The 27,363-nt window shown below is 41.5% G+C and overlaps 2 protein-coding genes across 11 annotated transcripts in view; both read left to right on the forward strand.

Annotated features, from left to right (window-relative positions):
• Ubr1 (ubiquitin protein ligase E3 component n-recognin 1) overlaps positions 1-16,466 on the forward strand; it is a 133,716-nt gene extending 117,250 nt beyond the window's left edge. For both annotated transcript variants that reach the window (XM_021184371.3, XM_029469902.2), the window contains exons 41-47: positions 449-582; positions 2,642-2,750; positions 5,437-5,493; positions 8,390-8,467; positions 10,182-10,352; positions 12,327-12,428; positions 13,974-16,466. In XM_021184371.3, coding sequence (XP_021040030.1) covers positions 449-582; positions 2,642-2,750; positions 5,437-5,493; positions 8,390-8,467; positions 10,182-10,352; positions 12,327-12,428; positions 13,974-14,115 — 793 coding nt within the window. In that variant the 3' untranslated portion in view covers positions 14,116-16,466. The remainder of the gene's footprint in view (positions 1-448; positions 583-2,641; positions 2,751-5,436; positions 5,494-8,389; positions 8,468-10,181; positions 10,353-12,326; positions 12,429-13,973) is intronic.
• Positions 16,467-25,697: 9,231 nt separating this feature from the next.
• The window catches only part of Ttbk2 (tau tubulin kinase 2), a 124,447-nt gene continuing 122,781 nt past the window's right edge, over positions 25,698-27,363 (forward strand). For 3 of the 9 annotated variants that reach the window (XM_085834533.1, XM_029470471.2, XM_021155970.3), the window contains exon 1: positions 25,860-26,254. Coding sequence is in view for 2 of the 9 variants with exons in the window: in XM_021155967.3 (XP_021011626.1) it covers positions 25,777-25,842 (66 nt within the window). In the remaining 7 variants the exon portion in view is untranslated. The other 6 variants (XM_021155967.3, XM_085834532.1, XM_021155971.3 and 3 more) reach the window with 3 other exon arrangements.

Below are 27,363 nucleotides of genomic sequence, written 5' to 3' on the forward strand. Positions count from 1 at the left end.
GTGGAGAGGGTTTTGGTTTGGTTTTGGTTTTTATCTCAGTGACAATGGGGCGAAATGAAAGCTTACAAGCCTTGCTGTATATTGCAGGGAGAACCTTGTGTGAGTCAGGATACTTTAAAATGCTTTGTTTTTTTGTTTTTTTGGTTTTTTTTTTCAATTGACTTTTGTTTAATTCTGCTTTGTTTTTATCCTTACCTAAGGAAAGAGAATGTGCTGATCGCTTTTCAGAGTCTCCCTGATAGAGGCTGGGTTTAGCCCTTGGAGAGTCTTTGCCTAGTGCTCAGAGGGCTTTAGTGTCACTGTCAGGTAGACATAAAAACTATTGGCTAACTGAATACTTTTTTTAAAAAATGCTTAGAAACTAAGTCATTAACCAAATGTGATTTTATCAGGGGTCATGTTTAAACTCTAGTTTCAGTCTGGTAAATGCTCTGTTCTGGAATCCTAGCCTCGCTGGGTGTGGTGCTCCCGGCTGGTACCTGTGGCTCTCCCTGAGGAACGGCATCACCCCTTACCTTCGCTGTGCTGCACTGCTTTTCCACTATTTACTTGGAGTAACTCCGCCTGAAGAACTGTTTGCCAGTAAGTAGAAGACTGAAATCAGACAGCGAATAGAGACTTGTCTTCACTGACAGAGAGAACAGTGGAACCGCCTCTACCCTACCCACCATCTGTGTTCATGCTGAACCCAGGTCCTCTGCCCAGGGCTAGTTAAAATTAAAAGTGAGGCCAAAATCCAGGGAGGGAGAGCATGGGACAGACAGTGGTGCGAGCTGTTCAAGCATGATGACCCGAGTTCAATCCCTACTCCTCACAGAATAGGCTGAGTATAGGGCAGACAGCATGATAGCTCCCTAGCTAAGGTACTTGTTGCCAAGCCTGACAGCATAAGTTCACTCCCTAGAACCCACACAGAAGAAGGGTAGACTAACTCTTACAAGTTGTTCTCAAACCCACAACATGCACACTGTAGTATAGTCATGCCCTTCCCCTCCCCCAGTAAATAAGAAAATAGAAAAAGTAAATAAAAATTTAAAATTCAGATGTGGTGGCAAGCAATTGTAATCCTAGCATTTCTATGAAGAAATGGGAGCAGAGACAGGAGAAGCACCCTGAAGGCTGTGGCCCAGCTAGCAACAGAAACAAGACAGACCTGGCCTAACAAAGTGAAAAGAAAGAACTTGTCTCCTAAAAATCGTCCTCTGGCCTCCATGTGAAAGCAATACGCACACACGTGTACGTGTGTACATACACAGGCATGCATATAATTTTTTTAAACATACATATGTGCAAGCTGAATATAGTGGCATACAATTTAATCCCAGTACCCAGGAGGCAGAGGCAGGCTGACTTCTATTAGTTTGAAGGCAGACTGGTTTACATAGGGAGGTCCAGGCTTCCTAAGGCTATATTGTGAGAACTTGCCTCAAAAATAAAATAAACTACATATATGAAGACTATTAACTGAAGGATATATAGGAAATTAGAGGTGTTTGTTACCTTTATGGAAAAGAACTATTCAGGCAGGAAGGAATTATATACTTGACTTTGGATTTTGAATACATAGCTATACTGATGGATAAAATAATGATCAAAAAGGCCTTCTGAACATCAAAAACCTGCATTTACTAACAGCATCATTTCTTGTTCTTTTACTTATTTCTAAATCTAGACAAATAGAGCAGGCTTCCTTATGTACCACGTCCCACGTACCACGTCCCACGTTTGTGAGAGTCAGGGTATTCGCTTGACTTGTAAAATTGCCCAGAATTATCCAAGGATCATTTTGTCCCTTGAGGATACATAAATGGGGTCACCTTTACCAGCTGTTAACATCCTTATCTTGAACTCAGTTCAATAGGTGTGGTCAAGCTTTGTCAGGGTTCTCTATAAAATAGAATGCTACTCTCCAAGTAATTTCTGTGTGCTGCCACACACAGCAAGTTCATGTACTTATCCAAAGCTGTCATAAAAAATAAAGTATTTTCTTTTTTAGGATTCAGGCAAATCTAAGCAAAGCTTAACTATGCATGGTATAATACCAAATGGTATATGCAAAGTAAAGCTAATCACGGCCAGGGTCAGGACTCAAGGACATAGGTAGTCAAGGAAGACTTTTCTCCAAGGAGAATTAAACAAAGAGCAGCATAGAAGGAGCTCAGCTGGAGAGAGAGGTGAAGAGCCTTTCAATGTAAGGTATTGCTTGGCATAGAGAACATAAGAGAACAGTGAAGATTTGATTCCAGCTGGAAACTTCCTGTGCAGGAAGGTCCAGGAGGTAGCCAGATATATGCATTTCATCTGGGCATTTATGCCACAATAAAGCCTTTGTGAGCTAGGGTCTAGCTCAGTAGAGCATGTCACCAGTCCAGTCCCTGGGTTGTATCATCAGCAAAGTACCACCTGTCTCCACATACTAACCACAGAAGAAGAGACTTTGCATTGTATACTAAGTGGTAGTCATAGGAGCCATCTGATGGGGTGACTCACATGCGTTTTATAAAAGGATCACTGTGGCTTACTTACAGGCCACCCACTGTTTTATGGAGCAGATAGAAATGAGTGTAAATAATGAAAAGCTCCTTTAACACTGTAGATCAGAATAATGTGCTCATCAAATATATCTTGATATTTCTTGCAGATTCTGCTGAAGGAGAATTCAGTGCACTCTGTAGCTATCTATCTTTACCCACAAATTTGTTCCTGCTTTTCCAGGAATATTGGGATACCATAAGACCCTTACTACAGAGGTACTATGGGGGTAAATGTGATGATGGCTTTTATCTAGTTTGAATTTTTTTTTTGATTTTTAATATTTTTATTACATATTTTCCTCAATTACATTTCCAATGCTATCCCAAAAGTCCCCCATAGCGCCCCCCACTTCCCTACCCACCCATTCCCATTCTTTTGGCCCTGGCATTCCCCTATATTGGGGCATATAAAGTTTGCAAGTCCAATGGGCCTCTCTTTCCATTGATGGCCGACTAGGCCATCTTTTGATACATATGCAGCTAGAGACAAGAGCTCCGGGGTTCTGGTTAGTACATCATGTTGTTCCAACAATAGGGTTGCAGATCCCTTTAGCTCCTTGGGTACTTTCTCTAGCTTCTCCATTGGGAGCCCTGTGATACATCCAATAGCTGACTGTGAACATCCACTCCTGTGTTAGCCGCCGGGCGTGGTGGCGCACGCCTTTAATCCCAGCACTTGGGAGGCAGAGACAGGCGGATCTCTGAGTTCGAGGCCAGCCTGGTCTAGAGTGAGTTCCAGGACAGCTGGGCTACACAGAGAAACCCTGTCTCGAAAAACCAAAAAAAAAAAAAAAATAGTTTGAATTTTTTTATGTTTATCTTAACTTTTGATTGGTTTTGATACAGGATTTTGCTATGTTAACCCCAAACTCTGTTCACCCTCAGACTCCTCCAGGGATCAATGTGAAACATTTGCTTTTATGTTTTTAAGACAGGGTCATAAGCCCAGACTAAGGGTGGCCTTGAACTCCTGTTTCTCTTTCAGCTGCCTTCTAAATGCTGGAATTACAAATGGGGACCATAATCAATGCCTTTCTCTTAATTTCAAAAAATTTTAAATTACTATTATTTTCTAAGCTTTTCAGTAGATTAACATTGGCTGCAAGAGGCAGGAGTGTACAGAGATTCTCAGTGTACGCGCTTAGGAGTGGGGTTGAGACCAGCTGCACCCCGTTCACTTTACTTGGTTCTTGTACAGTTATTATTTTAGTCTGATCTTAAAATGTGGTGGGGAGAGGGAAGTGCTCATAAACAGAATCATAATTAAGAATCAAAAGACTGATCATGGTCCACTTGGGAGGCAGAGGAAGGCAGAGCTCTGTGAGTTCCTGGCCACCCCAGGCTACCGAGTAAGACCCCGTCTCTAAAGAAAGAGAAAGAAAGAAATCTTAACAAGCTCACACTGGGGCTTGTAGTATTGTTCAGTTTGTAGAGTTCTGGCCTAGCCTGCACAAAGTCTCTGTTCAGCCCCCGCCCAGCACCCTATAAAGCAGTCACCATGGCACATGTGCCTAAAATCCCAGAACTCCCGAGGTAGAAGCTAGAGGTTAGAAGTTCAAGGTTATCCCTTGATTATGTAGCACATTTGAATCTATTTCTCAGTACATGAGACTTTATGTAAAAGATAAAGAGTGAAATCTGGAACTGTATGTCAAACTGTGGAGAATGTGGTAGAACATATGTCAGAAGAGTGGCTGAGAGACAGGCATCTAGTGGAACCAACTAGCCCTGCAGTGACTAGAGACGCACGTGCCTCCCTTTCAGAAAGACTTTCTGCTGCACCTGATCCTGACGTCTTGTTTGCTGTCTGACTCCAGTTTCCTCTCTCCCTATGTCTGTCTGTCCTACTGTTCTTACAATCAATTTCACCGTGTTACTCTAAACTCTCACTCTCCCATGAGTTTGTCTGTCCTCCTTACTTCCCTTTTCCTTCTCATGCCCAGGTCAGAGCTGGGTGAATGCTGGCCTGCCTCATGGGACTCCTAGTCCCACACCCTAGGCTCTCTGCCAGCTTTTTGCTTTGCTTCCTAAGGTCTCATGGGCATTGTGATCTCTCATAAAATCAAAATAAATTGTTTTTAGAATTCATGGTTTAGAATTAATGTCACTTGTTGTATTACAATGACACAAACTTCATTTATAGTGCAGCCGAGTATGGGGTGGCTGAGTCTTGGATGTGCTATCATGAAGGAAGCCCCTGCCATTTGTGCTCTTCCTGGCTCTGCTTGCCTCAGGTCTGCTCTGCAGGAGACATCTCTGTTCTTTGTCAGTTGATCCAGTGGGAGGCACAAGCAAGGGGCTGGAAGCAAGGGAGGATAAGGACGTCAGAGTTCCCAGCCACCTCTCTGCCTCCCAGGACATCTTTTCAGTAGGGACTGTGGCTCTACTGATACCAGAAAAGCCTGCTACAATCCTGTTACCCACTGGTGACTCAACCCAGGGCAACAGTGATGTCGTCTTTCCTCCCACTCCTCCGACCTGCACTGGGGCAAATAGTTAAGGCTTTTTTTTTTTTTCCTTTTTTTTAAGGCCTTTTGTCTCAAGGGCCTTCTTGGTCCTTCTGTCACTTCTCCTCCCTCCTCTGCTCTGTCTGAGGGTTGGCTTTAGAGCCTGGGAGTAGGCAAGTACACCACACACGCTGTATGCAGAGCCCCTATTATTACTGGTATTGCTACTTCCTGCTATTAATTTCTCTCATTTAAATTGTAGATGGTTTCTGTTCTAAAGACTAATTGACCAAATCCTTGAAAAAGGATTTAGAAGGGGTTGGGAGAGTAGGAAAGGAGAGAAAAGGGTAAGAGGTAAACTTAAATACACAGAGAGGATTAGAGAGAAGAGAGCAGCTGATGTGCACTGCAGTCTGCCTGTGACCAGCCTCCTTCTCTCTTGGCTCCACTTACAGGTGGTGTGGAGATCCTGCCTTACTCAAGTCTTTGAAGCAGAAAAGTGCTGTGGTCAGGTTGGTTTTACTATTTAAATCTTTTCGATATATCCAGAACTGTGTTTCTAAAATGCTTGGCTGGTTTACCTTAATTCTAGCCTGTCTCCTTTATTCTCAGTTCACTGTTTCCTGGATATCTGTTGGTCTTTGCCAGATATCAGGTTTTTCCTGCACTGATTTTTTTTTCTCAGAAATGGTTATCCTTCCTTCTTAAATTGTCAGAAGCCACCAGCTCCACTGGAGGAATCATCCTTGAATTGGTACCTGCCTGCCAAAAGGCAACGGAGTTTGTGTCTGGGAGCTGCTGGTTTACTAAAGCCAGGAGGTGGTGGTTTACACTGTTCATATAAACTAGTTCCCCCACCCTTTGAGAATAACATATAAATAGATCTGACTAGTCTCCTCCCCGTCTTGTGTATATGCTTAGAAACTAGACCCCATGCATACCTCAAAAAAAAAAAGACAAACTTTCCTTAGGCTGTACCTGATGGACATAGCTGTGATCCAAGCACTCGAGGGATTGAGGTGTGAGGCATATGAGTTGCAGGCCAGACTGGGCTTTGTAAGGAAATGAGACTATTTCCAAACTAACAAGAAGTTTCCTCAGCCCTCTTTTCTCTTGAGTTATGGGTCTGTCCGAATCTACATTTTCCCTCAAGTACATGTCCAAATGCCACCTTTTTCCTGAAGCCTGTCTTCCCTGGCATGTGAGTGTGTCTACATATATCTTCCAGCCTGCTAAATCCTTAAACAGCATACAAGAGAGTGGCATGTTTGCCTGTGGCCTGGCTTATATTACATTCTGTGTATTATCTAATTTATGTGATTGAGTTGCTTCAGTAAACTGATACAAGAGTTGGTTCCTAGTACCATTTTCTCTTCAGCCCTTGAACTCCGTTCAGCTACAGGAAATATGCATAAGCTGCATTCCCTACAACCCAACGTTAGTGATTGATAACAGTAGCCCTGCAGCAGGTCAGTACCCAGAAAGGAAAGACACCGCTATATAGAGAAATAGAAAAGCTTATGATGTCAATATATATTTTTCAACTTGTACTATCATGCAGTTTTTTCTTTATTTCATGTCATGGTGTACCTTTTAAATATCTTTCCACAGCATGGTACTGAAATAATCTGAGAAATTTAAAGGAGATAACACACATATACTCTGTGGTTATGAGCAACTGGCAATCTTAGTTATGTACATAAAATCTTAGTTATATACATGTGTGTACTTTATATACATTGTATGATTTATATATACTATATATATATATAACATTATAGCACAAAATATAATATATAAAATATACCATTAATACCTTAAAGAAATATAAAGAGGAAAGTAGGTGTGCCTGTAGTACAATACTTGAGAGACTGAGATAAAAGAACTGCTGTTTATTTGAGGCCAGCCTGGGCTACACATTCAATCTGAAATCAACCCAGGTTACAGAATGGGACCTAGCTTTAAAAAATTAAAAGAAAAAGGGAACTAAAGAGGAAAAGATTCTTCTTTTGTTTGTTTGGTGTTTTTGAGACTGTGTCTTACTGTGTAATTCCAGCTAGCCTACAACTGTCACATAGCATGTAGCCCAAGTTGACCTCAAACTAAAAAATCCTCTTGCCTCAGTTTCCTCTCTGTTAGAGTTACGAGCATGCTGCCATGCCTGATAAGACAATTCTTAATGAGGCAGGGTTAATTTTTAGAGAATATTATTTTTAGCTGAATTAAGAATTATAAGTGAAAGGCTTAGAGATGGCTTAGAAGTTAAGAATACTGCTCTTCCAGAGAACCGGGGTTAAATTTCCAGCACCTACATGGCAGCTCACAACTACCTATAACTCTAGTTTCAGGGGATCTGACCTTGTCTTCTGACCAAGCTGAGCAGCAGGCACACACATGGTGCACAGACATACATGTAGGCAAATCCATATATATAAAATAAATAATATTCTTAAAATATTTGTTAATTAGGGGCTGGAAAGATGACTCAGTGGTTAAGAGTACTGACTGTTCTTCCAAAGGTTCTGAGTTCAAATCCCAGCAACCACATGGTGGCTCACAACCATCTGTAATGGGATCTAATGCCTTCTTCTGGTGTGTCTGAAGACAGCAACAGTGTACTTACATATAATAAATAAATAAATCTTTAAGAAAAGTATTTTTTTAATTATAAAATATAGGGCTGGTGAGATGGCTCAGTGGGTAAGAGCACCCGACTGCTCTTCCGAAGGTCCAGAGTTCAAATCCCAGCAACCACATGGTGGCTCACAACCATCCGTAACGAGATCTGGCGCCCTCTTCTGGAGTAGTTGAAGACAGCTACAGTGTACTTACATATAATAAATTAATAAATAAATCTTTAAAAAAAATTATAAAATATAAATGGATTTTCATCTAGGGAGAATCTCCTGTTATTCAGATGACCTTCCTTAGACTACATGGGTCTTTTACCATCTCTTGTAAAGGAAATGGATGCTAACATTAGCCACTGAGTATCAAGTGCTAAACATATTGTTTCACTTCAGTATCTTGTTTAGTCTTCAAGAGTTTTGGGAGTTTCCTTGATAAATGTATACATATGTACACACACAGTCACCATGTAGACCAGGCTGGTCTTGAACTCAGATCTGCCTGCCTCTGCCTCTTGATGCTAGGATTAAAGGTGTACACAATTATGCCCAGCTCCTTCATACTTATATTTAACATCTCTTAAACTGTTGAGTCTTAACGAAGTTCATTTAATATTTCACTTCTTTATTTTTTCTGAAAACATTAAATTGATGAATTGCCCATGGTTGGAATATATTCAACCTTAGTTTATAGATAAGTAAATGTAGCATGCTCTAAAGCCTTCTTCAGTTTTAATCTGCTTACTCATGTATAACACTGTCTTTTAAACTATGCCTCTAGGTACCCTAGAAAAAGAAATAGTTTGATAGAGCTTCCTGAGGACTACAGCTGTCTTCTAAATCAGGCTTCTCACTTTAGGTAAGAAGAAAAGGTGTGTGTGTGTGTGTGTATGTGTGGAGAGAGAGAGAGAGAGACTGTAACGTTCCTGAACTTGCATTTGGCCTACCCTACAACCAATGAACTCATTGTGAAAAAGTGGCCAGTGAAGGGCCAGTGAGGGGTCAGCTGGTAAAGGAGCTGCCAAGCCTGCTGACTCAGAGAACAGTCTCCTCCGAGCTGTCTTCTGAGCCCCACACATACACACAGATTTCTGGATATGGCTTGCTTAAGAAGTAACTGCCAGGAACTAGAGAGATGGTTCAGTGCATTAGCTGCTCTTCCAGAGGTCCTGAGTTCAATTCCCAGCAACCACATAGTGGCTCAACCATCTGTAATGGGATCTGATGCCCTCTTCTGGTGTGTCTGAAGACAGTGACAGTATGCTCACATACATACAATAAAATCTTTTTTAAAAGAGGAGAGACTGCTGTGTATCCATTGTACTAGGTTTTCTCAAACCATGCTACAGTACAAAATTCTGTCATTCATCACTGACAGTGTCACAGAAATACTGCAGGCTGTACTGTTCACTGCCTCTCGCCTGTCCAAACTCTCGCCACTACAGAGGAGTTGTAACACCGATTCCTTTGCACGCCCCTGGCTTTGTGCCTCCTCCTCACTGATGATTCACTCTGTGAGTTTAGCTGTGTGGATGTGTCATCATAGCAGAAGTCTGAGTCTTCTTTCACTCAATATGTTTTTATGGCTTATCCAAGTTGTAGCTGCATTAAATTTGTTCCTGTTTTGGTTAATATTTTTTATTATTCGTATAGACCACAGTTATCTATATTTTCTTCCATAGATGGGCATTCATATTTATGATGAAATTGTTTCTACCTTTTAGCTATTATGAATGTTGTTATTATGTAATTATGAATAATGTTACTATAAACATTCGCATACAAGCTGCCAGATGAATGTACAATTTTCATTTCATGTGAATGTACACCTAGGTCATTTACTAGGTCATATGTTTGATTTTCTTTAGTGTCAAACCCACTGTCATTTAACAGTCTCACCAGCAATGTATGGGGTATTATGTCTTTGTATCTTCACCAGCCCCTAAGTGAACTCCCCATGCAGTAAGAAACTTCTCTTACCAAGGTAAAGAGCAGGTCTGGCATAGGAGGTTCCCAGGCATAGGGTGGCTCAAGCAGGGGACATTGGGGTCATCACTTGGTATAGGAGGTTGAGCTAGAGCAAAATTCCTGAGCAGTGGGCAGCACAGATGAGCCTGGCTCAGGAGGCTGTGCTGACCAGTCACCTGGAGCAAGATTCTCTGGTAGCATAGAGCTCCTTTTAAGTGGAGCTAAGTTAAAAAAAAAAATTTTTTTTTTGGAAGAGTTATTTATATTATTAATGTAGTCTATGACTCATGTGTGCAAATTTCCGTGGAGGCCAGCAGAGGGCACCAGATCCTCGGAGCTGTACTTACAGGCAGGCATGAGGGGCTAGAGTGATCTCAGAGTTTCTGGAAGAGCAGGAAGCTCTCTTAACCACTGAGCCATATCCCTAGCCCTTTAATCAATTTTTAAAAATGTCCCCTTCAAGTAAAATAAATGAGTAATCATCTAATTAAACGTCATTTGTCTTTCTCTGCTGAGTAGGGTGAGTGATGGAACAGGCTTTATTACTAAATAGATACATGATGTGCTTCTTGTTTTCCAACACGAATGTGTCTTCCCCTGTTGAGGTGTCCACGGTCTGCAGATGATGAGCGAAAGCATCCTGTCCTCTGTCTTTTCTGTGGGGCCATCCTGTGTTCTCAGAACATCTGTTGCCAAGAAATAGTGAATGGGGAAGAGGTTGGAGCATGCGTTTTTCATGCACTTCATTGTGGTGCTGGAGTCTGCATTTTCCTAAAGTGAGTATGGAGTCATCTGATAACATGTATCAAGTGAATATGCCAGTAGAATAAGTAGTTCTTTTAAAAAATATAATATTCTGTTTACATTTCCTTCATTGTTAGAGAAATCTTTAGTGGCATAGACTTTATATCAGTGATTCCAGTTCTGTGTAATATTTAGATATGAAAGGAAAGCTTGAAATCCTAAAACTTATGCTTATAAAGTATGTGCAAATTATTAATTTCAGACTGCCTTATTTATGTATGTGTTTACTTGTATATTTATTTAGGTTTTCTGGGACAGAACTTTTCTGTGTAGTTCTGGTTGTCTTAGAACTTGTTTTGTAGCCCAGGCTAGCCTGGAACTTACAGATATCGTCTGCTTCTGCCTCCAGAGTACTGGGATTAAAGGCATGGGCCACCATACCCAGCTATTTATTTTGAGACAGGTTCTCTCTATAGAGACCAGGCTGGCCTTGAACTCTCAGAGATCCTGCCTCCCAAGTGCAGGCCTATGTTTGTCTTTCTTTAAGATGTTTTTATTTCCTTCTTTAAACAAAAGATTGACTACTTAGAACAATAGTTATTTATAAACGAGGATAGCTTGCATGGGAGAAATAAAATTTAAAGTTAATTTCTGTGTTTTTTCTGTCCATTTTCCTGTGAAATTCAATTTTTGCCTATATAAACTCTTAAGACTTACTGTGAGATATGTTATCATTGCTTAAAGGCAACCTTTGAGGGGCTGGTTAGATGGCTCAGTGGGTAAAAGCACTGACTGCTCTTCCAAAGGCACTGAGTTCAAATCCCAGCAACCACATGGTGGCTCACAACCATCCGTAATGAGATCTGACGCCCTTTTCTGGTGTGTCTGAAGACAGCTACAGTGTACTTACATATAATAATAAATCTTTGGGCTGGAGCAAGAGGGACCAGAGCGAGCAGAGGTTCTGAGTTCAATTCCTAGCAATCACATGATGGCTCACAATCATCTGTACAGTTACAGGGTACTCATATGCATTAAATAAATAAATAAATAAATCTTAAAAAAAAAAAGGCAACCTTTGAGACAAGAGCAAAGAACGGTATAGAAGTCAAACTCAAATACGTGTTTGCTTGTAGAGAAGCCACAGGAATAAGTCTGTCTATCCCAACTGTTCTTTGTAATTTGTTTGCCTTATGATTTCTCACTGTGGTCCTTAACCTTCTCTGCAATAAGCGTCTCAAGTGTACTCCAAGTACTATTGGAGGTTGGCTTGAACTAGGAAAGCCTTTAACGCTAATTTAGTTGACAGTTCTAGACTGGAGGGTGCTCTATCATTCCTTGAAGCCCCCTTCTGCCTAAGTAGCAAGTTAGGAAAAGGCAAAAATAGCCCCAGCCACATTTCTCCAGGGTCCTATGGCTCACAGGAAAGTCTCCCATTCAATATATCCAGGTAGAATTACTAATTTCCCATTTCTCTAGGTCCATGGATCCTTTTTTTTTTTTTTTTTTTTTTTTTTTTTGGTTTTTCGAGACAGGGTTTCTCAGTAGCCCTGGCTGTCCTGGAACTCACTCTGTAGACCAAGCTGGCCTCGAACTCAGAAAGGCATGCGCCACCATGCCCGGCTCATGGATCCTTTTCTAATGCATCAAGAAAAACAGCAGTGTTTGTTCCTTCTACTCAGACAAAACACAGTCTATTGCAGGCCAGTGGTGGCACGTGCCTTTTAATCCCAGTACTGGGGAGGCAGAGGCTGGTGGATGAGTTCAAGGCCAGCCTGGTCTATAAAGTGAGTTGCAGGATAGCCAGGGCTACACAGAAAGACCTTTCTTCAAAAAAAACAAAACAAAACAAAAAAAAACCCCACAGTATAATATATTCATCCACGGCTGTATTGCCTTTTTATTAAATGTTTACTGGGTATGTCTTGTCTTTAACTTTGATTCAATGTCTGTCATCTGCATATGTGTATCTAACAGTGTTTGTTAACATTGGATTTACTTTTCAGAATCAGAGAATGCAGGGTGGTCCTGGTGGAAGGAAAAGCCAGAGGCTGTGCCTACCCAGCCCCTTACTTGGATGAATATGGAGAAACAGACCCAGGGCTAAAGTAAGATTTTCTTTAGTGGAAGGTTTAATCAGTTGTCTTATATTTTATTTGCTTTATTGTATGTGTATATTAATAGTTCTTTAAACATAAAACTCTAGAAATAGAGTTACTGATATTTGTGAGCTGCCATTTGGATGCTGGGAACTGAACCTTGGTCTTCTCTGACAGTAGTTAGTATCTTAACCACTGAGCCCACTCTCCAGCATACCTGGCCCTGGTGAGATAGTAAGACAGGTTCCCTGATGCTAGGAGGGTGAGTGGCTGGTCAGTACCACATGTTATCAACTTTTTATGTAGATTTGGGGCCTTGAACTCAGCCCCTCAGGTTTGCATGGCAGGCACTTGACTGACAGAGTTCTCTCCCAAACTTTATTATTCTTTTAAAATATCATCCAGATGAATAGACTCACTAGATAGGGCTTGGGCTCTAATGGATTATATAGGGATTTGTTTTTATTGAGACAGCATTTGACTTGCCTTTAAGTTTAAGAGGAAGGTACTGAGTGGTCAAAGCAGTTAATGCTGGTCAGGGTGGAGGTCACTTTTAATTCCAGTACACAAGAGGCAAGTACAGGTGAATCTCCGTGAATTTAAGATTCATCAGATCTGAATAGTGGCCAGCCAGGGCCACATGGTGAGAGTTTAGCCCAAAAACAAAACCAATAGCAACAACAAAATAGTTAATAACCCAGGATAATCTGGAGTTGTTCTAGAAAAGTACAAAAATGTGGAACTTTTAAGTTAATGATAAACAGTGTGAAAGTTGACAAGGAGCTGAGACATCTGGTGTTCCAGGGACTGAGATGCCAGGTATGGCTATGACTGTACTCACCAGACTTTAGACTTTTTGTGTTAGCTGGCACAGTGTTGCAAACTAGGTAACCCTGGAAAAGAAATGTACTTACTTAAACATTTGCTAAGCCAGCACATCTATACGGAGTCCTTGCTACCTGGGAGGATGAAGCAGGAAGGCCACTGGAGTATCACTGTTCACACCCAGCCTGGACACTGTAACAAGACTGAGAAAAAAACACAAACAAAACCCAAGAAAGTGCTCACCAAGCATGTGCAAGATGAATCATAGGGAAGGTTATAAAACAAAGTGTTTCTGAGGAGAAGAATGATTTAAGATCTTAGTGTTATGCCTCAAACCTAACCTCCTACACAAAATCATAAACTGAAGCTGGGTAAATTGTGAGGACAGAAAGCCATTAGAACCCCATTCAGCTAGCCACCAGGAAAGACCAGAGCTGCTTCAAGTTAGAACCTGTTTAAATGAGGTCTCATTATGTTCATTATGTCTGAGACCTGATTTCCCAAATAGTCTATTTCTGCTTCCTTAACTAAGTGGTGCGCCAAGTTCTTAGTAATCAGTGAAGAGTTGCCCTGTTTCTCGGCCTCGGCCTGATGCTTGTGCTCACAGCTGCAGGGACGTCTTGGTAGTGTGTACTGATTTAAGATTAGAGATGGCACTGTTATTGATTAAAGCTTCGATGTCAGCTTTGTTTTTTTTGTTTTTTGTTTTTTTGGTTTTTTTTCCTGAAGGAGAGGAAACCCACTTCATTTATCTCGGGAGCGGTATCGGAAGCTGCATTTGGTCTGGCAACAGCACTGCATTATAGAAGAGATTGCTCGGAGCCAGGAGACTAATCAGATGCTATTTGGATTCAACTGGCAGTTACTCTGAGCTCCAGCTCTGCCTCAAGACAATCATGAGTGACATCAATAATAAAGACTGATCTAAAATCCTAGAGAACTTTCTGAGGACGGGGAAGTATTGGAGGGTCTTTTGATCCATGTCCAGATTCACATACATTAATAAAATATTCCTTAATGGAATATTGCTTTCAATTATCAAACATAAGCTTCAAGGGAAAAACAAGACATAGATTAATGTTTTATGTTCTAGAACACTAAAGAAATGCTTGTTCATCCAAGTGTCTATTTCTGCTAATATTTCCAGAAAACTCCTTTCCCTTCATAACTGTCCTAGTTTATTTCATATCACCCACCTGGTTAATGAGGTCACATTAAGCATTTGTGGACATTTCTCCATCTGGCTAACATCTCTGCACTTTTGTATTTGGTGTTTCTCGAGTGTAGTTTAGCTTGGGTTAGATCTCTGAAAAGATGCTGATCACCTGTGATGGTCTAAAGAGGAATTGCACAACTATGCAGTTTCTTTCAACTAAAAATTTCAAAACATGTAAACAACTTTCTTCTTTAAGAAAATATCCTTATTGTACCACCTATGGCTTCAGTCAGAAACAGATCTAAATCTCTCTATGGAGAGTGTTAGCTGTGCTAGTCTGGAAAGCATCCTTCCAGTGTAGGCCTCAAGTAGACTCAGGAGAATGTGCTCATTATGCATTCCTTATACAAAAGCCTGTTATCCTTACCTGATTCCAGGATGCTCTGTGGAGTCACAAGTTCTCCATCAGTTAAATTTCTTAAGGCAGATTTCTGCAGTAAGATCTCGTCTCTTGGGGCCCCATCCTATTGTCTCTCAGAAAACTCTTGTTTTGAAACAAACTCTTTGTAGAATGAGAATCAGACAATTGCCCCAGTGAATGGTCATAAGAAATGAAATTAGAACACTGTATTTAAGCCAGTTCTGTAACCTTCTATGGTTTGTAAGAAACAGATCCTTGATTTAATGTCTAGGTGAAACCTTTCATAAACGTGTTTATGATTAATATAAACAACAACAATAACAAAAAAGCAACGTAATCAGGTGTGTGTCCTGTTATAACCTGCTGTGGTTGAGCCATCTTGCATTGTATAAATAATGCAGCTCTCTTGAGTCTGTGCATAGACCTCTTGATTCTTGGCTTTACCGTTTTATATCAAGAACTTGTGAGTAGATCAGTTGATACTTATTTTAGCTTCTGTGGTATTGGGTAATACTGCAGTTGAAAGATATGTTTGGAGATTGTCTCTTCCTTTGCCCTTGGCTACTGCTGCCATGTGTGTGTCTAAGTGTTTTCCTGCCTTCTATTTAGTGAAGACCAGGAAGTAAAAATACATTTGATAAGTGATCAGTGATGCACATTTGGGGCTAAATTTGTTGCCATTTTTATGGAATGAAAAGTGGGTTTTGCAGTAAGGAATTGGTGTGAGCAGGCACCAGACTCACAATCATGATTTCCTACTTGGATAAATACTACTCACAGCAATTATAAGAGACAAAAATCAGTAAATTCAGTATTTGGCTTGTGCCATTTGCCAATATGATTAAGTAATTTGAACATTGCCCTTTGTTTTTTCTATAAATTTTTTTGAGAGATTGTTTAGCTCTGAAATCTGGGCTAGAATAGGCAACATAAGATGCTCATTTCTGCCTTAGTCATCTGGCCCCCATTTGCCAAGGATAAAGACTTTATTTTTAGCCTTCTTAGATTCAATTTGTAAACCCTGGAGCTAAGCTTTCAAGCTGCCAGGAGGACTAGCTAGCACTAGCCAAAGAGCCTAATTCATCACTGAGTTCTGCTTCTTGAAATGGAAGTTTCTGCACTGGAGGTGGACGTAGGTCACAGCGCTGCCCCAGCCCACGGGATCTTTAATAGTATTCATCATGACAAATGATTTAAGTCTGCTGAGAAGTTTACTTAAGCAACCAAGTCACTTTATGTAGTGTAGTGTATGAAAGAATTGGTTCAGTGGGATGGCTCTGACTCTGTGTTTTTAATATTGGTGAGGGGTTGGCAAGGATTTTAATGATACAGTAAAGATAAACATATATCTGTATAATTAATTTATTATGTTAGTGTACGGGCTGTGAGTTCACCTTTTAGTGGTCATTTGTCATTTTATAACAACTATGCATTTTGGTTCACTGTGATGATGATCTATATTTAGTGACTGCAACATGTTTATACCACTGATTCAAATTCCATTCATGATGAAGTTATACAAATGATGCATATATTGATATCTTTTATTGCAAAAATGTAAATTAAAAACTTGTATAATGTTCTTGTGCTTTTTTTGAAATAAAATATCTTATATGTGTATATTTAAAAAGAAAAAAGGGACTTCTCATGTTTGGGCATTTGGGTTTGAAGTATAAAAGCCTTACCTAGAAAGGAGCTCTACTTAAAAGTAATGTAAGTTTGGCCATGTTTTGTTTGTTTGTTTTAGGCAGAGTCTCTTGGGGCTCATGCTGTGCTCAAACTCATGACATAGCTGAGGTTGGCCTTGAACTCCTGATCTTTCTGCCTCCATCTCTGAAGAACTGGAGTTATAGGCATATGTCACCACACCCAGGTTAAAGTTTTTTCAAGACACAGACTTTTAGGGTTAATGGTCTCCAAACTTTTTGACTATACATTGCATCACCATATGTAGATTTATACACATTCTTTGCATGTAGTGTTCTATGCCTACATTAAACACATTTTATGACATAGTACAAAACTGGAAGGTTTTAATTCAGTATTTTGCCCCATTGTCATAATTAAGCTCTCAAAGGTATAAAATATAAAGATTCTCAAAGCTGCAAGAGAAAAGAAACAAACATAAAGAGAGTCTCTGTTTACCTGATGGCAAACTTCTCAGAAATCTTATAAGCAAAGAGAAAGTACTTAAGATGTACATAGTACTGACAGGGGGAAAATCAGCCAAGATAAGCTAGCCTTCAGGATTGAAAAAGAAAAAAGAGTTTGGGGCTAAGAATTTAGGTCAAGTAGACCACTTGCCTAGTATGTATAAGACCTGGGTTTGATTCCCAGCACCACAAGAAAGGAAAGATACTCACAGGCAAGAGTGACTGTACAGATTAAGTCAGAATGTTCTAGTATTGTAAAACAGTAGGCCAACCACTATTAACCAATAAGAAGATTTAAAAAAAAAGATTCTATATTAAAAAAAAAAAAAAAAGCTTCTATAAGCCAAGGAAAGTGGGTAGTTAGTGCCTGGCAGACCCGATGACTGAGGAGTCTGAGGCAGAAGGATTGCTTGAGCCTATCAGTTTGGAGACCAGCCTCCATAACATAGTTATGTTTCTGAAAAGAAAATAATGGCATATGAGAGTGTCTTGCTTTTCCTATTGCTGTGATAAAAATACACTGATAAAAAGCAACTTTAGAAATAGTTTATTTTGGCTCCCAGTTAAAAGTAGCAAGAGCTTAAGTAGCTTGTCACATTGTATCTGCAGAAAGTATGAAGCAACCAATTCCTGGGCTCAGCTCACTTTGTCCTTTTTTGTACAGGCTAGTATCTCAGCTCAGGTATGGTCTGTCCCTCTCACCATAGTGGCTAGGCCTTCCTGTTTCAACTAAGCTAATCAAGACAATCGCCCAGAAGTTCATCTCCCAGGTAATTCTAGATCTCGCCAAGCTGACAATTGAGATTAACCATTGCAGACAAGTCAAATAGGAAGATAGGAAATGAAGCATTCAAAGTTCAGCGAGGAAGAGCGATCTCAAAAGTGTAGGGTTTGTTGTTTAATGTAGTTTTCCTTTCCTCGAGTTATACTGCTGTCATACAGATTGGTTTGTTATAACCAAACTCTGGGGTTTTTTTAAGCCTATAGTAACTATAAAACAAAAGTCTAAAGTAGACAAACAGAAAATAGTAAGCGATCAAAACATGACTGGAGTAAATCATTTAGCCAAAGGGAAAAGTCTAAGAGAGAAAAGAACTCAAAACTAAGATATGTTACATAATTGCTTACCACTAAATAGCTAACCAGTGAAATGAAATGAAACAAGTGCTACAAGACAGAGTGATTAACTTGAATGAAAAAACTATACCCAAGTTTCGTTGCTTATAAGGACATGGTTTGATTTCACCTTTAATAGGGCACACGGGGGACCAGAGAGAGCTGGTAAAGGCACTGGCCACCAAGTCTGACAACCTGAGCTCCATCCCCAGACCACACATGGTAGAGAAGTAGAACAAGGTAGAAAAGACCATTTGTTAAATGCTCATTTGGTGATTTATTAAAGCACTGCTTGCACTGCCTGTTTGCCAAGCATGATGTCACTGGCTACCTGAAATATGATGACATGGAGAAAGAGCTGGAACAATGGGCTGTTGCCCTTAACAACCTGCTGACTGCAACATACACTCTGTAAAATATTGCTTGTTTGCCTGGCCCACTTTGTGGTTTTCGAATATAAAATGAGAATGCAAACTGGATCCAGGATTGAAGCCTTTCAGGAGCTGTCCTGGCTTTGATCCACTGGTGACATCTCTTCTCTACTCTCGTTGGTGTTTGATGCTTATTCCAGAAAGATTCCCGACAAATAGTAGAGAACTGACTACACAAGCTGTTCTCTGACCTCCACATGCATTCCATAGCACACGTGACCATACACAAACACATACATCCATATATCCGTGTGTGTGTGTGTGTGTGTGTGTGTGTGTGTGTGTGTAACCAGTAAATAAGTGCCAAAACAGAACAAGATATGCAGGTACTGAGTGTGAAGAAATTCAATAAGATGCTCTATGCAAATGGAGCCCCACCCCAAAACACAAGAGTAGTCATGTGAGGTGAAGTACAGCTAAATCAAAAGAGTGTGTGTGTGTATGTGTGTGTGTGTAGAGAGAAAGAGAGAGAGAGAGAGAGAATTGATTGGCTGGGCAGCTACTCAATAGTCTGGGAAGGAAGATCAGTTAGGGAAATGAAATAAAATGATAAGGGGTCAGCTCAGCAGGAGGAATGAGCTATCCTAAACAGTCACCGATATTAAAATACCCACATTCGAAAAGCATGATTACTCACATACCTGGAGCAGATGGACAGTTATTACAAGGGACTTGGGGAGGGGGTTGAGGCAGGGTTCTGAGTTGTAATTATAGTTGGCTCAGAACTCACTGGACCAAGCTCCCATTTCCAACTGGATCTCTACATCCTCCAGTATAGCCGCAACCTGATTTGTAAAGAGCAAACACAACAGTATACACAGTAGAATTAGTGCTGAGGACAGGCAGCAGCAACCCTGGAATGCAGCCTTGGAACCAGGAAGCCAAATTCTGCTTCTATGCATTTATCATTGTTAAAGTAAAGTTACTAAGAGTGTCCCCCCAAGCCAGGAGAAATGGTATGTACCTTTCATATTAGAACAGAGACCAGCTGATCTTTGTGAGTTTGATACCAGCCCCTTCTACATTTAAAGTGCCAGGACTAAGTAAATAAAAGTGCTCGCTCTCTCTCTCTCTCTCTCTCTCTCTCTCTCTCTCTCTCTCTCTCTTCTGAAGTCTTGACAATTAACCCTGGTCACGTTTCTGGGAGGCCCTAAAGAAATCAATAAAGCAATATATAACCATTTTAAAGCAGAAGATTAAAAAAAAATTTAAAAAAAGCAAGCCCAGGCTGAAAGGATGGCTCAGGAGGGAAGAACATGCATTGTACTTTCAGAGGTCATAAATTTGATTCTCAGGTACTTCAGTATGTGCTCTCTCTCTCGCTCTCTCTCTCTCTCTCTCACACACACACACACACACACTTAAAAGTTTAAAAAAAAATCTTTAAGGGAAAGCCAGAAGTCCTTAAGTCCTTAGAGCACAGTTTGGAAGTTGATACAAAGCAATAGAGCATGTGTGGTTTGTTCTTGTTAGTATTTAGCTTTTCTCATGAATCAGTTTGCAGTGCTGGGGATCAAACTTAGGACTTTGAGCATGCCAGGTAAGTGCTCTAATATGGAACTATATTCCCACTCCAAGAATTCATTCGTGCAAAAATAGGTTTGTGAGTTTTGTTGTTGCTTGGTGGATTATTTGTTTGGGTTTGGTTTGGTTTGGTTTGGTTTAACAATTGTGTGTACTTAAATATTAAAAAAGAGTAGGAAGTATGAAGGATTACAGTTTAAAATAATACATGTAAAAAAAATTCAAAACATAATAGAACATATGGGATCCACATCTTGTATTCATTTAATTCACCATATATTATACAGCAACTTTGACTGTATATACACACACATATATATTATATATAGTACATTTCTAAAAATGTATCTGCCATTTACAAATATTTTTATAGTGTAGAATATACTATGCCCAAATAACAGTACTAGAAAATATATTAGAATAATATTTATCAGGATGATTATCATCCTACCTCAATAAAAGTTGTTTTCGAGACAGGGTTTCTCTGTGTAGCCCTGGCTGTCCTGGAACTCACTTTGTAGACCAGGCTGGCCTCGAACTCAGAAATTTGCCTCTCTGCCTCCCAAGTGCTGGGACTAAAAGCATGAGTCACCATGCCTGGCAATAAAGGTTTTTTTAAAATCTCTAACTAGGAGGTCGAGTGCCCCCCTGCAGTGACAGACACTATTAGCACTGCCAGCCTGCCAAACTGTCAAGGTCTCAAAATCACCACAGTTACAGTGTGAGTGGTTCAGTGTTTGGAGTAGTGAGCTAATCCCAAACTGTAGAAATCACAGAGCCTTTTCTTGACTGTCAAGAGACACACAATATCAAGGATCACAGCACTACCTCGTCGTTTCTCATTTAAAACTCACTAGAACGCCCGGCAGAGTGAGCACAAGCCCATGGTCCCAGCACTTGAGAAATGGAAGCATGCTGGGAGCTATGAAATTTGAAGCTAGCCTGTGCTAGTGGCGGGACTTTGTCTCAGTAAAACCAAGCGAACCAATGAGCTAAACTAAGCCTATAGGGATATAATGATGTATTACTAGATAACTTTCCCATTGCACACAAGGGGGATCCAAACAAAACAAACCCCCCAAAACAAAAAAGCCCTGAGCATTCAATTCCTGGTACCCAAATAAAAACAACAGTTGACAGGGCTGGAGAGGGATGGCTCAATGGTTAACAGCTGACAGGGCTGGAGAGGGATGGCTCAATGGTTAACAGCTGACAGGGCTGGAGAGGGATGGCTCAATGGTTAACAGCTGACAGGGCTGGAGAGGGATGGCTCAATGGTTAACAGCTGACAGGGCTGGAGAGGGATGGCTCAATGGTTAAGAGCTTTGACTGCTTTTCCAAAGGACCTAGGATCAATTCCCATCCCGCACATGGCAGCTCACAGCTATACCTCCAGTGGCTCCAACTCCCTCAGACAGACAGACAGACATATAGGCCAAACACCAAGAAAATGCACATTAAAAATAAATACATAAAAAACCTGAGCAAAAACATAGAATTTAATATTCTAAAACACTTAACTGCTGGCTTGAAGCTATGGCTCAATGGTAAACTACTTGCCTAGAATGCTGATGGTCTAGGTTCAGTCTCTAGTACTTTCCCCACCAAAGACACCAAAAACACTTTTTAAGTCTTACCCTTAATGATATCATTAATTGGAGTCTCATAAAAGTTAGGGGAAAATGGCAAGGAAATTAAGAAACAACTGGGGGGGGGGAGGGGAGTGCGCAGTGGTGGTGTGTGCATTTAATCCCAGCACTCAGGAGGCAAAGGTAGGTAGATCACTGAGAGTTTGAGGCCAACTGGGTCTACAGAAGTTTCAGAACAGCTCAAGGCTACATAGGGAAACCCTGTCTCAAAAACAAAACAAAACAAAACAACCCCCTACAATTAGAATAGAATCATAGAATCATTTCTTCCTTTCTTTTGGCAGAAAGAGATCAAACCCAGGGTCTTTAGGCAAGTTAGTCAAATGCATTGATCTTACCCTGGAATTACTTTACAAATGTAAACTTTTTCTTTCTTTCTTTAACTTTACTTTTGTCAGGCTCAATACTCCCTTATAGTCTATTTTAATTGCCATCAAACCAAAATTGATATTCAATAACTCATATCCTCCAAATTATGGCTACCTTGTCTAGCCGTCCAACACTTTTTTCTAGCTTTATTCTTCATATTTGGATTTTAAATTTTTGACATAAAGCTTATCAACACAAAATGATGAAGTTTCAAAATTATTAAAAAATAAAACCAGGACACAAAACAGGGTAGTTCATACAATTGGTGTGAGGACGTTTCTGTTAAAAACTGAACTGCGGCACTCTCAGAGAATCCTGGGCCTCTGCTCACACAGTCTTGTTTAGTGACTCCTGTTATAGTGTGTCTAACTGAGCTACAAACTTCCAAAGCAGTAGTTGCTACAATGCATTCTATTTGCTAAATACATAGCAGAACTCTGAAGTTTATTTGTATTTGTTTTTCTAGTACCTAGCAAAGTAGTCCACCCTATGAAAATTTGTTTATAGAGATTCTGTCAATTGAGTAATGTTTAAATAGAAACTAGTTTGATGGAGAATATAAAGCAAGGCTGTTTGGTGGTTTGCAGAAGCACTGTAAATCCCACGATTGGATTTCATGGTTTGAAGCTCTGTGTACTCAGCTTGAAAGCAGCCTGACAGCTATAAGGAAATTAATACACAGTTATTAGTGTACAGTTCTGGGGTCTGAGAGGTTTTGTTTTTGCTTTTTTGACCCCAGGAATTGGACTTAAAACATTGTTCATGATGAACCTGTGCTCTACCAGTGAGCCACACTGTTGGCCACCTGAGACTTTGGCTTTTCTGGTGCAGCTTAGCTAATTCTCTTGTGCTGACAAAAAACCTGGTGGGGGGTGCGGAGTTGGGGGGGAAGCAGCTTAAGGAAGAGTTTATTTTGGTTCATAGTTCAAAGGTTCAGAGTCCAGTATGGAGGGGGAAGCTATGGAGCGTGAGATGTCTGGTCCCCTTGGTGGTTAACTTCCTTTCTTGCTTTTCTGCACACACGGCCAGCATTTGCACTCAGACCTGGGGAATGGGAGGCACTTTGCCTTTCTCATGTCAACTGCACACATTCACTCAGGGTTCCTCTACACCCTACAATGCCACCTGGACTAGGGTGTGTCTTCCCCCTCTCCACTAACAAAATCTAGATAATCCCTCATAGACACATGGAAGAGAGCAGAGAGCTTGTCTCTTTGGTGATTCTAGCTAGAACCCTGTCATGTTGACAAAGGATATTAGCTACCACAGGCACAGAGAGGAGCACCCAACACTTCCTTCACATCCCAGGAGAATTTTTAAAGACAAGGAAGGAAAACACTGTCAGCCATCTTCTTTGTTTGATCTTCATGCTGGTTCATACTGTGGTGTTGGGGCTGGGGATGTGGCTCTGGAGCACTGTGCTTACCCTGCTAGGGTACAATAAACAAAACATTGTCATGTTGCCCTGGTAACCACGTGCTGCAAATGACCCACATAGATAATTTCCTGTTGAGATGGGGGTGGGGGGGAGACACATTACAAAGTGGCACCTAAATGTGGGTAGATTAGCACACCATGGAAGAACAGCAAAAGGAGAGGGTTATTCAGTGTATTGTTTATTTCGTGCTAGAGCAAAGGGGGAAAAAACTATTGTAAAGTGAATTATGTCTTATATGAAGTCTACCTGGTATAAAACTGAATCTTACTGACTACTTTGTAAGATTCTTCTTAAATCTGAGTTTTGTTCCTTCATGTACCCAGGGTATTCCGCACACCTGAGCCAGTCTTCTATTTCACCTTTATTTCCCCAAATCTCTTTTCTTCTCTTTTTTTATTTTAAAGCAGGGTTTCTCTGTGTAGCCCTGGTTGTCCTGGAACTCTCTCTGTAGACCAGGCTGGCCTCAAACTCACAGAGAAACGCCTGCCTCTGTCTCCTGAGTGCTGGGACTAAAGCTGTCCACCATCACTGCCTATTTTCCCAAATCTTTCTGTATTAGTAGCTATCGCCACACAATCAACCAGTGTTGAAGATAATAGTAAACATTTATTTTTGATACTGCAGATTAAACCTTAAACATTTATTGTATCATATTTTTGTGGGGATGAATATGGGGAATGGCTTAGCTAGCTGATTCTGGCTTGGCTTATTTTACAAGGTGATTGTCAAGATGCCAGCTGGAAGCTGTAATTGCAGCATGCCCAAGACTGAAGCAGGAAGATCAAAAAACTGAGGCTATTCAGGGCTTCATGGGGGCTACAGCCTCTCTTTAAAAGAACACAATGAAGATTCCACAATGAAGCCCATTTGTATCTTAACCTAATTTTTAAATTCTACCTGTTGTTGTAGCACATGTCTGTATTGACTAATGGGGGGGAAAAGCATTTTCCAACTTTCATCAATAGAAACAAAACAATCTGGCAACGTCTTCATGTTTGAATAGAACAAGATGACTTCACCATCAGTTGCCTTTTGTTTTGGTTTTTGTCCAAGAGTCTGCACATGACAGGCAGTAAAGATGTCTCCTGCTTGTAAAGGAATATAAAGAGGACAGTCGTTCCTTAACAGTAAGAACACTTTTGTTGTCACCTAAGAAAATATTTGAAAGTAAAAGTGAACCTTTGAGCCGGTCGTGGTGATGTATGCCTTTAATCCCAGCACTCGGGAGGCAGAGGCAAGCGGATTTCTGAGTTCGAGGCCAGCCTGGTCTACAAAGGGAGTTCCAGGACAGCCAGGGATATACAGAGAAACCTTGTCTCGAAAAAAAAAAAAAAAAAAAGTGAACCTTTACAATTTATACCATTGCATCCTCTCTGTCCCTGGCAAACTCGTGGCAGTCATTGCAACTGTTAAGGAAAAAAGAACGTTGGGCATATATGGAATAGATCCGCAGTTTGGTTTTGACATCAGTTTTGTGATCTTGGTAAAGTTTATTCTTAATTTTTAATGTATATATAATGGATAGTAAAGAAAGAAGAGGGACTTACTCTTAGGTTTTGTTTTGTTTTTTCACCAAAGAGCTTGGCACATTCAACATGAAATACGTCTCCCATACAGCCTCAGTGTCCCACCCTTCATAGTTAGTCTTTGTGTGTCTAGAGCCACTCCTGCAAACTCCCAGCTTAGAGTCCCAGACTGGTCCACACGAAAGTTGTTCATTGTCTTTATCAAAAAAGCCAAATGAAATCTTTTTTCGTAGGTTGTGAATGGGCACTCCCTCGCCAGGCTGACATCTTTGTAACTCCTTTCTTTTCTCCCGATACCTTCGGTTTCCCGGCCCTAGTCAGCAGTTTAAGAGGTTAGGGGACAGCGCCCATTTCCCAGATCCTGGCAGCTCTAGGTCTGAACAGGCGAGTAGACCTTAAGCAATGACCCGGCCTCACGATTCTCGACGCGACCGCCTCAGTGACAAAGCATTACCAATTTTCTTCCAAAGGGCCCAATTCTGTGGCCATAAGCACGCTGAGCTAGGAGAAGACCTATTGAAGTCGGCTCTCAGAAGCACTGCGCCTTACATCTCTCCTCAGGACAGGCCGGCCGTTGCAGCGGAGGTTGGAACTACAAGTCCCAGAATTCCCATGCACACGCGCACTGTCATTGTGATGCTCCTTTCCCGGTAACTCGCCCTCTCAGGCAAACCTGAAGATAGCGGCAATTCTCCGGTGGGGGGCGGAGACGCTCTCGGCCCAATTCTCCGCCCCTTTCCTGATAGGCAATGGGACTAGCCAACCGACGCCACGGGCTGGGAACGTGCTCTCCAATCAGCACCCGCGGCGGAGAGGTGGGCGGTGCGCGCTGGCAGGGCGGGTGGGCTAGGCTGTGCGGCTTGCGGGGGGGAGAGTAACGTCGGGCCGGGTCAGCGGGCGCTGCAGTAGTCGCCGCAGCGGCGATGGGAGCGGTAGGGACGAGGAGGCGGCGGCGGCAGGAGGAGGAGGAGGAGCAGGGGCTGGCACGAAAGCAGCGGCCCGGGGCAATCCGCAGCAATACCCGCAGCCGCCGCCGCCGCCTTTAGACGCGGACGGCATCCGAGGGGACCGCCGGCCGTCTAAGCCGCGCTCCGGTCCCGCCGCAGTGGGCGGCGGGGGATGGGCAGGCGGTGGCGGGCCCGCCTGCTGAGCGGTGACTGCTGCCGGTGCGGACCCTGAGCTATACCCTCGTCCTCCGTCAGAGATCCTGCGTCCGCCGCGGCCCAGGTAGGACACACCCCCGAGCCCCAGGGCGTCTCCAAGAAGCTTCCCTGCGCCCGCCTCATCCCTGGTTCAGCTCAACCGAGGCGTGGAGGGGAGACTGCCCGAGACCCCTGGGTTTCTTATGCCCACGCCCTGAGGCGACGCCAGACCCAAATTGATCCTCATCCCAGAGATCTTTCTGGTTCTGCCCCATTTCCCCGGAGGCTTTGGGTGCCTTCCCTGAACTTGGAGGTTCATGAAGCTGCTTCGTCTGTTTCTGTGGCTGACCCATATATCACTTGTACTCATGACTCTTCTGGCTACCAGGACGGAGCAGAGAGGAGTCTTTTAAAATTATGAGCGTTTCATTCTATCTTGCTTTTCCCACTGTAATGGAAGAGTGACGGGACTACCGAATCTCATTTGTGTGGTAACAAGGAAGGCCGGGACTTTGTAGTATTGAAGTAATGACCAGAGGGATTTGCTTTGACAAAGATGATGCTGTTGATACGCGGGGATGCCAAAAGAGGGACAAAAGAGCCTACATATACGCACTGTCGAGTCAGAGAAGTAAATAATCATGGGGACGCTAGGATACCTGATCCTTCAATGAAGTTCATTTTGTTTCAGTTGTGGCGCTGCCTTAGAGGTAAAAATGACATTGAGTTGTACTTTGCTTTGGATTAAAGTTGATAGGCTTCTCTCCCCTAGCTTTGGAAGCTGTCCTTTAACATTTAAAGAAGACAATTCTATTTTAACCTGTATATGATGGGAAGATGTTATTTAGTAGAATTGAATGTGTGTGAGAGAGTGTATTATGAATGGACTCAAACTCTCAAATACAAGGAGGATTCAGGCTGTGTTTTGTTACAGTGTTTGGTTTTGAGCCATTAATAGTTGCAGTGACATTAAACATGGACTTGCCAGGATAGACTGCAAAGATGTATCTGTTTTCTTTTAGCAAAGTGGACTAGAATAACATTCATTTAAGGAATAAAAAAAAATGAGGATTTTTAAAAAAGTATTGAGTGGGTTGAATATTTTTTACTTTTTATGTTGCGATTTTAAAGAAGCTGCAATGGTGACAGATATAACAGTATGCCATCTTGGAGAATCTATCCTGATGAGGATTA

The sequence above is a fragment of the Mus caroli genome, unplaced genomic scaffold (genome assembly GCF_978045245.1).
Source record: "Mus caroli unplaced genomic scaffold, Mus_caroli_1 scaffold_2, whole genome shotgun sequence".
NCBI classification, from domain to species: domain Eukaryota; kingdom Metazoa; phylum Chordata; class Mammalia; order Rodentia; family Muridae; genus Mus; species Mus caroli.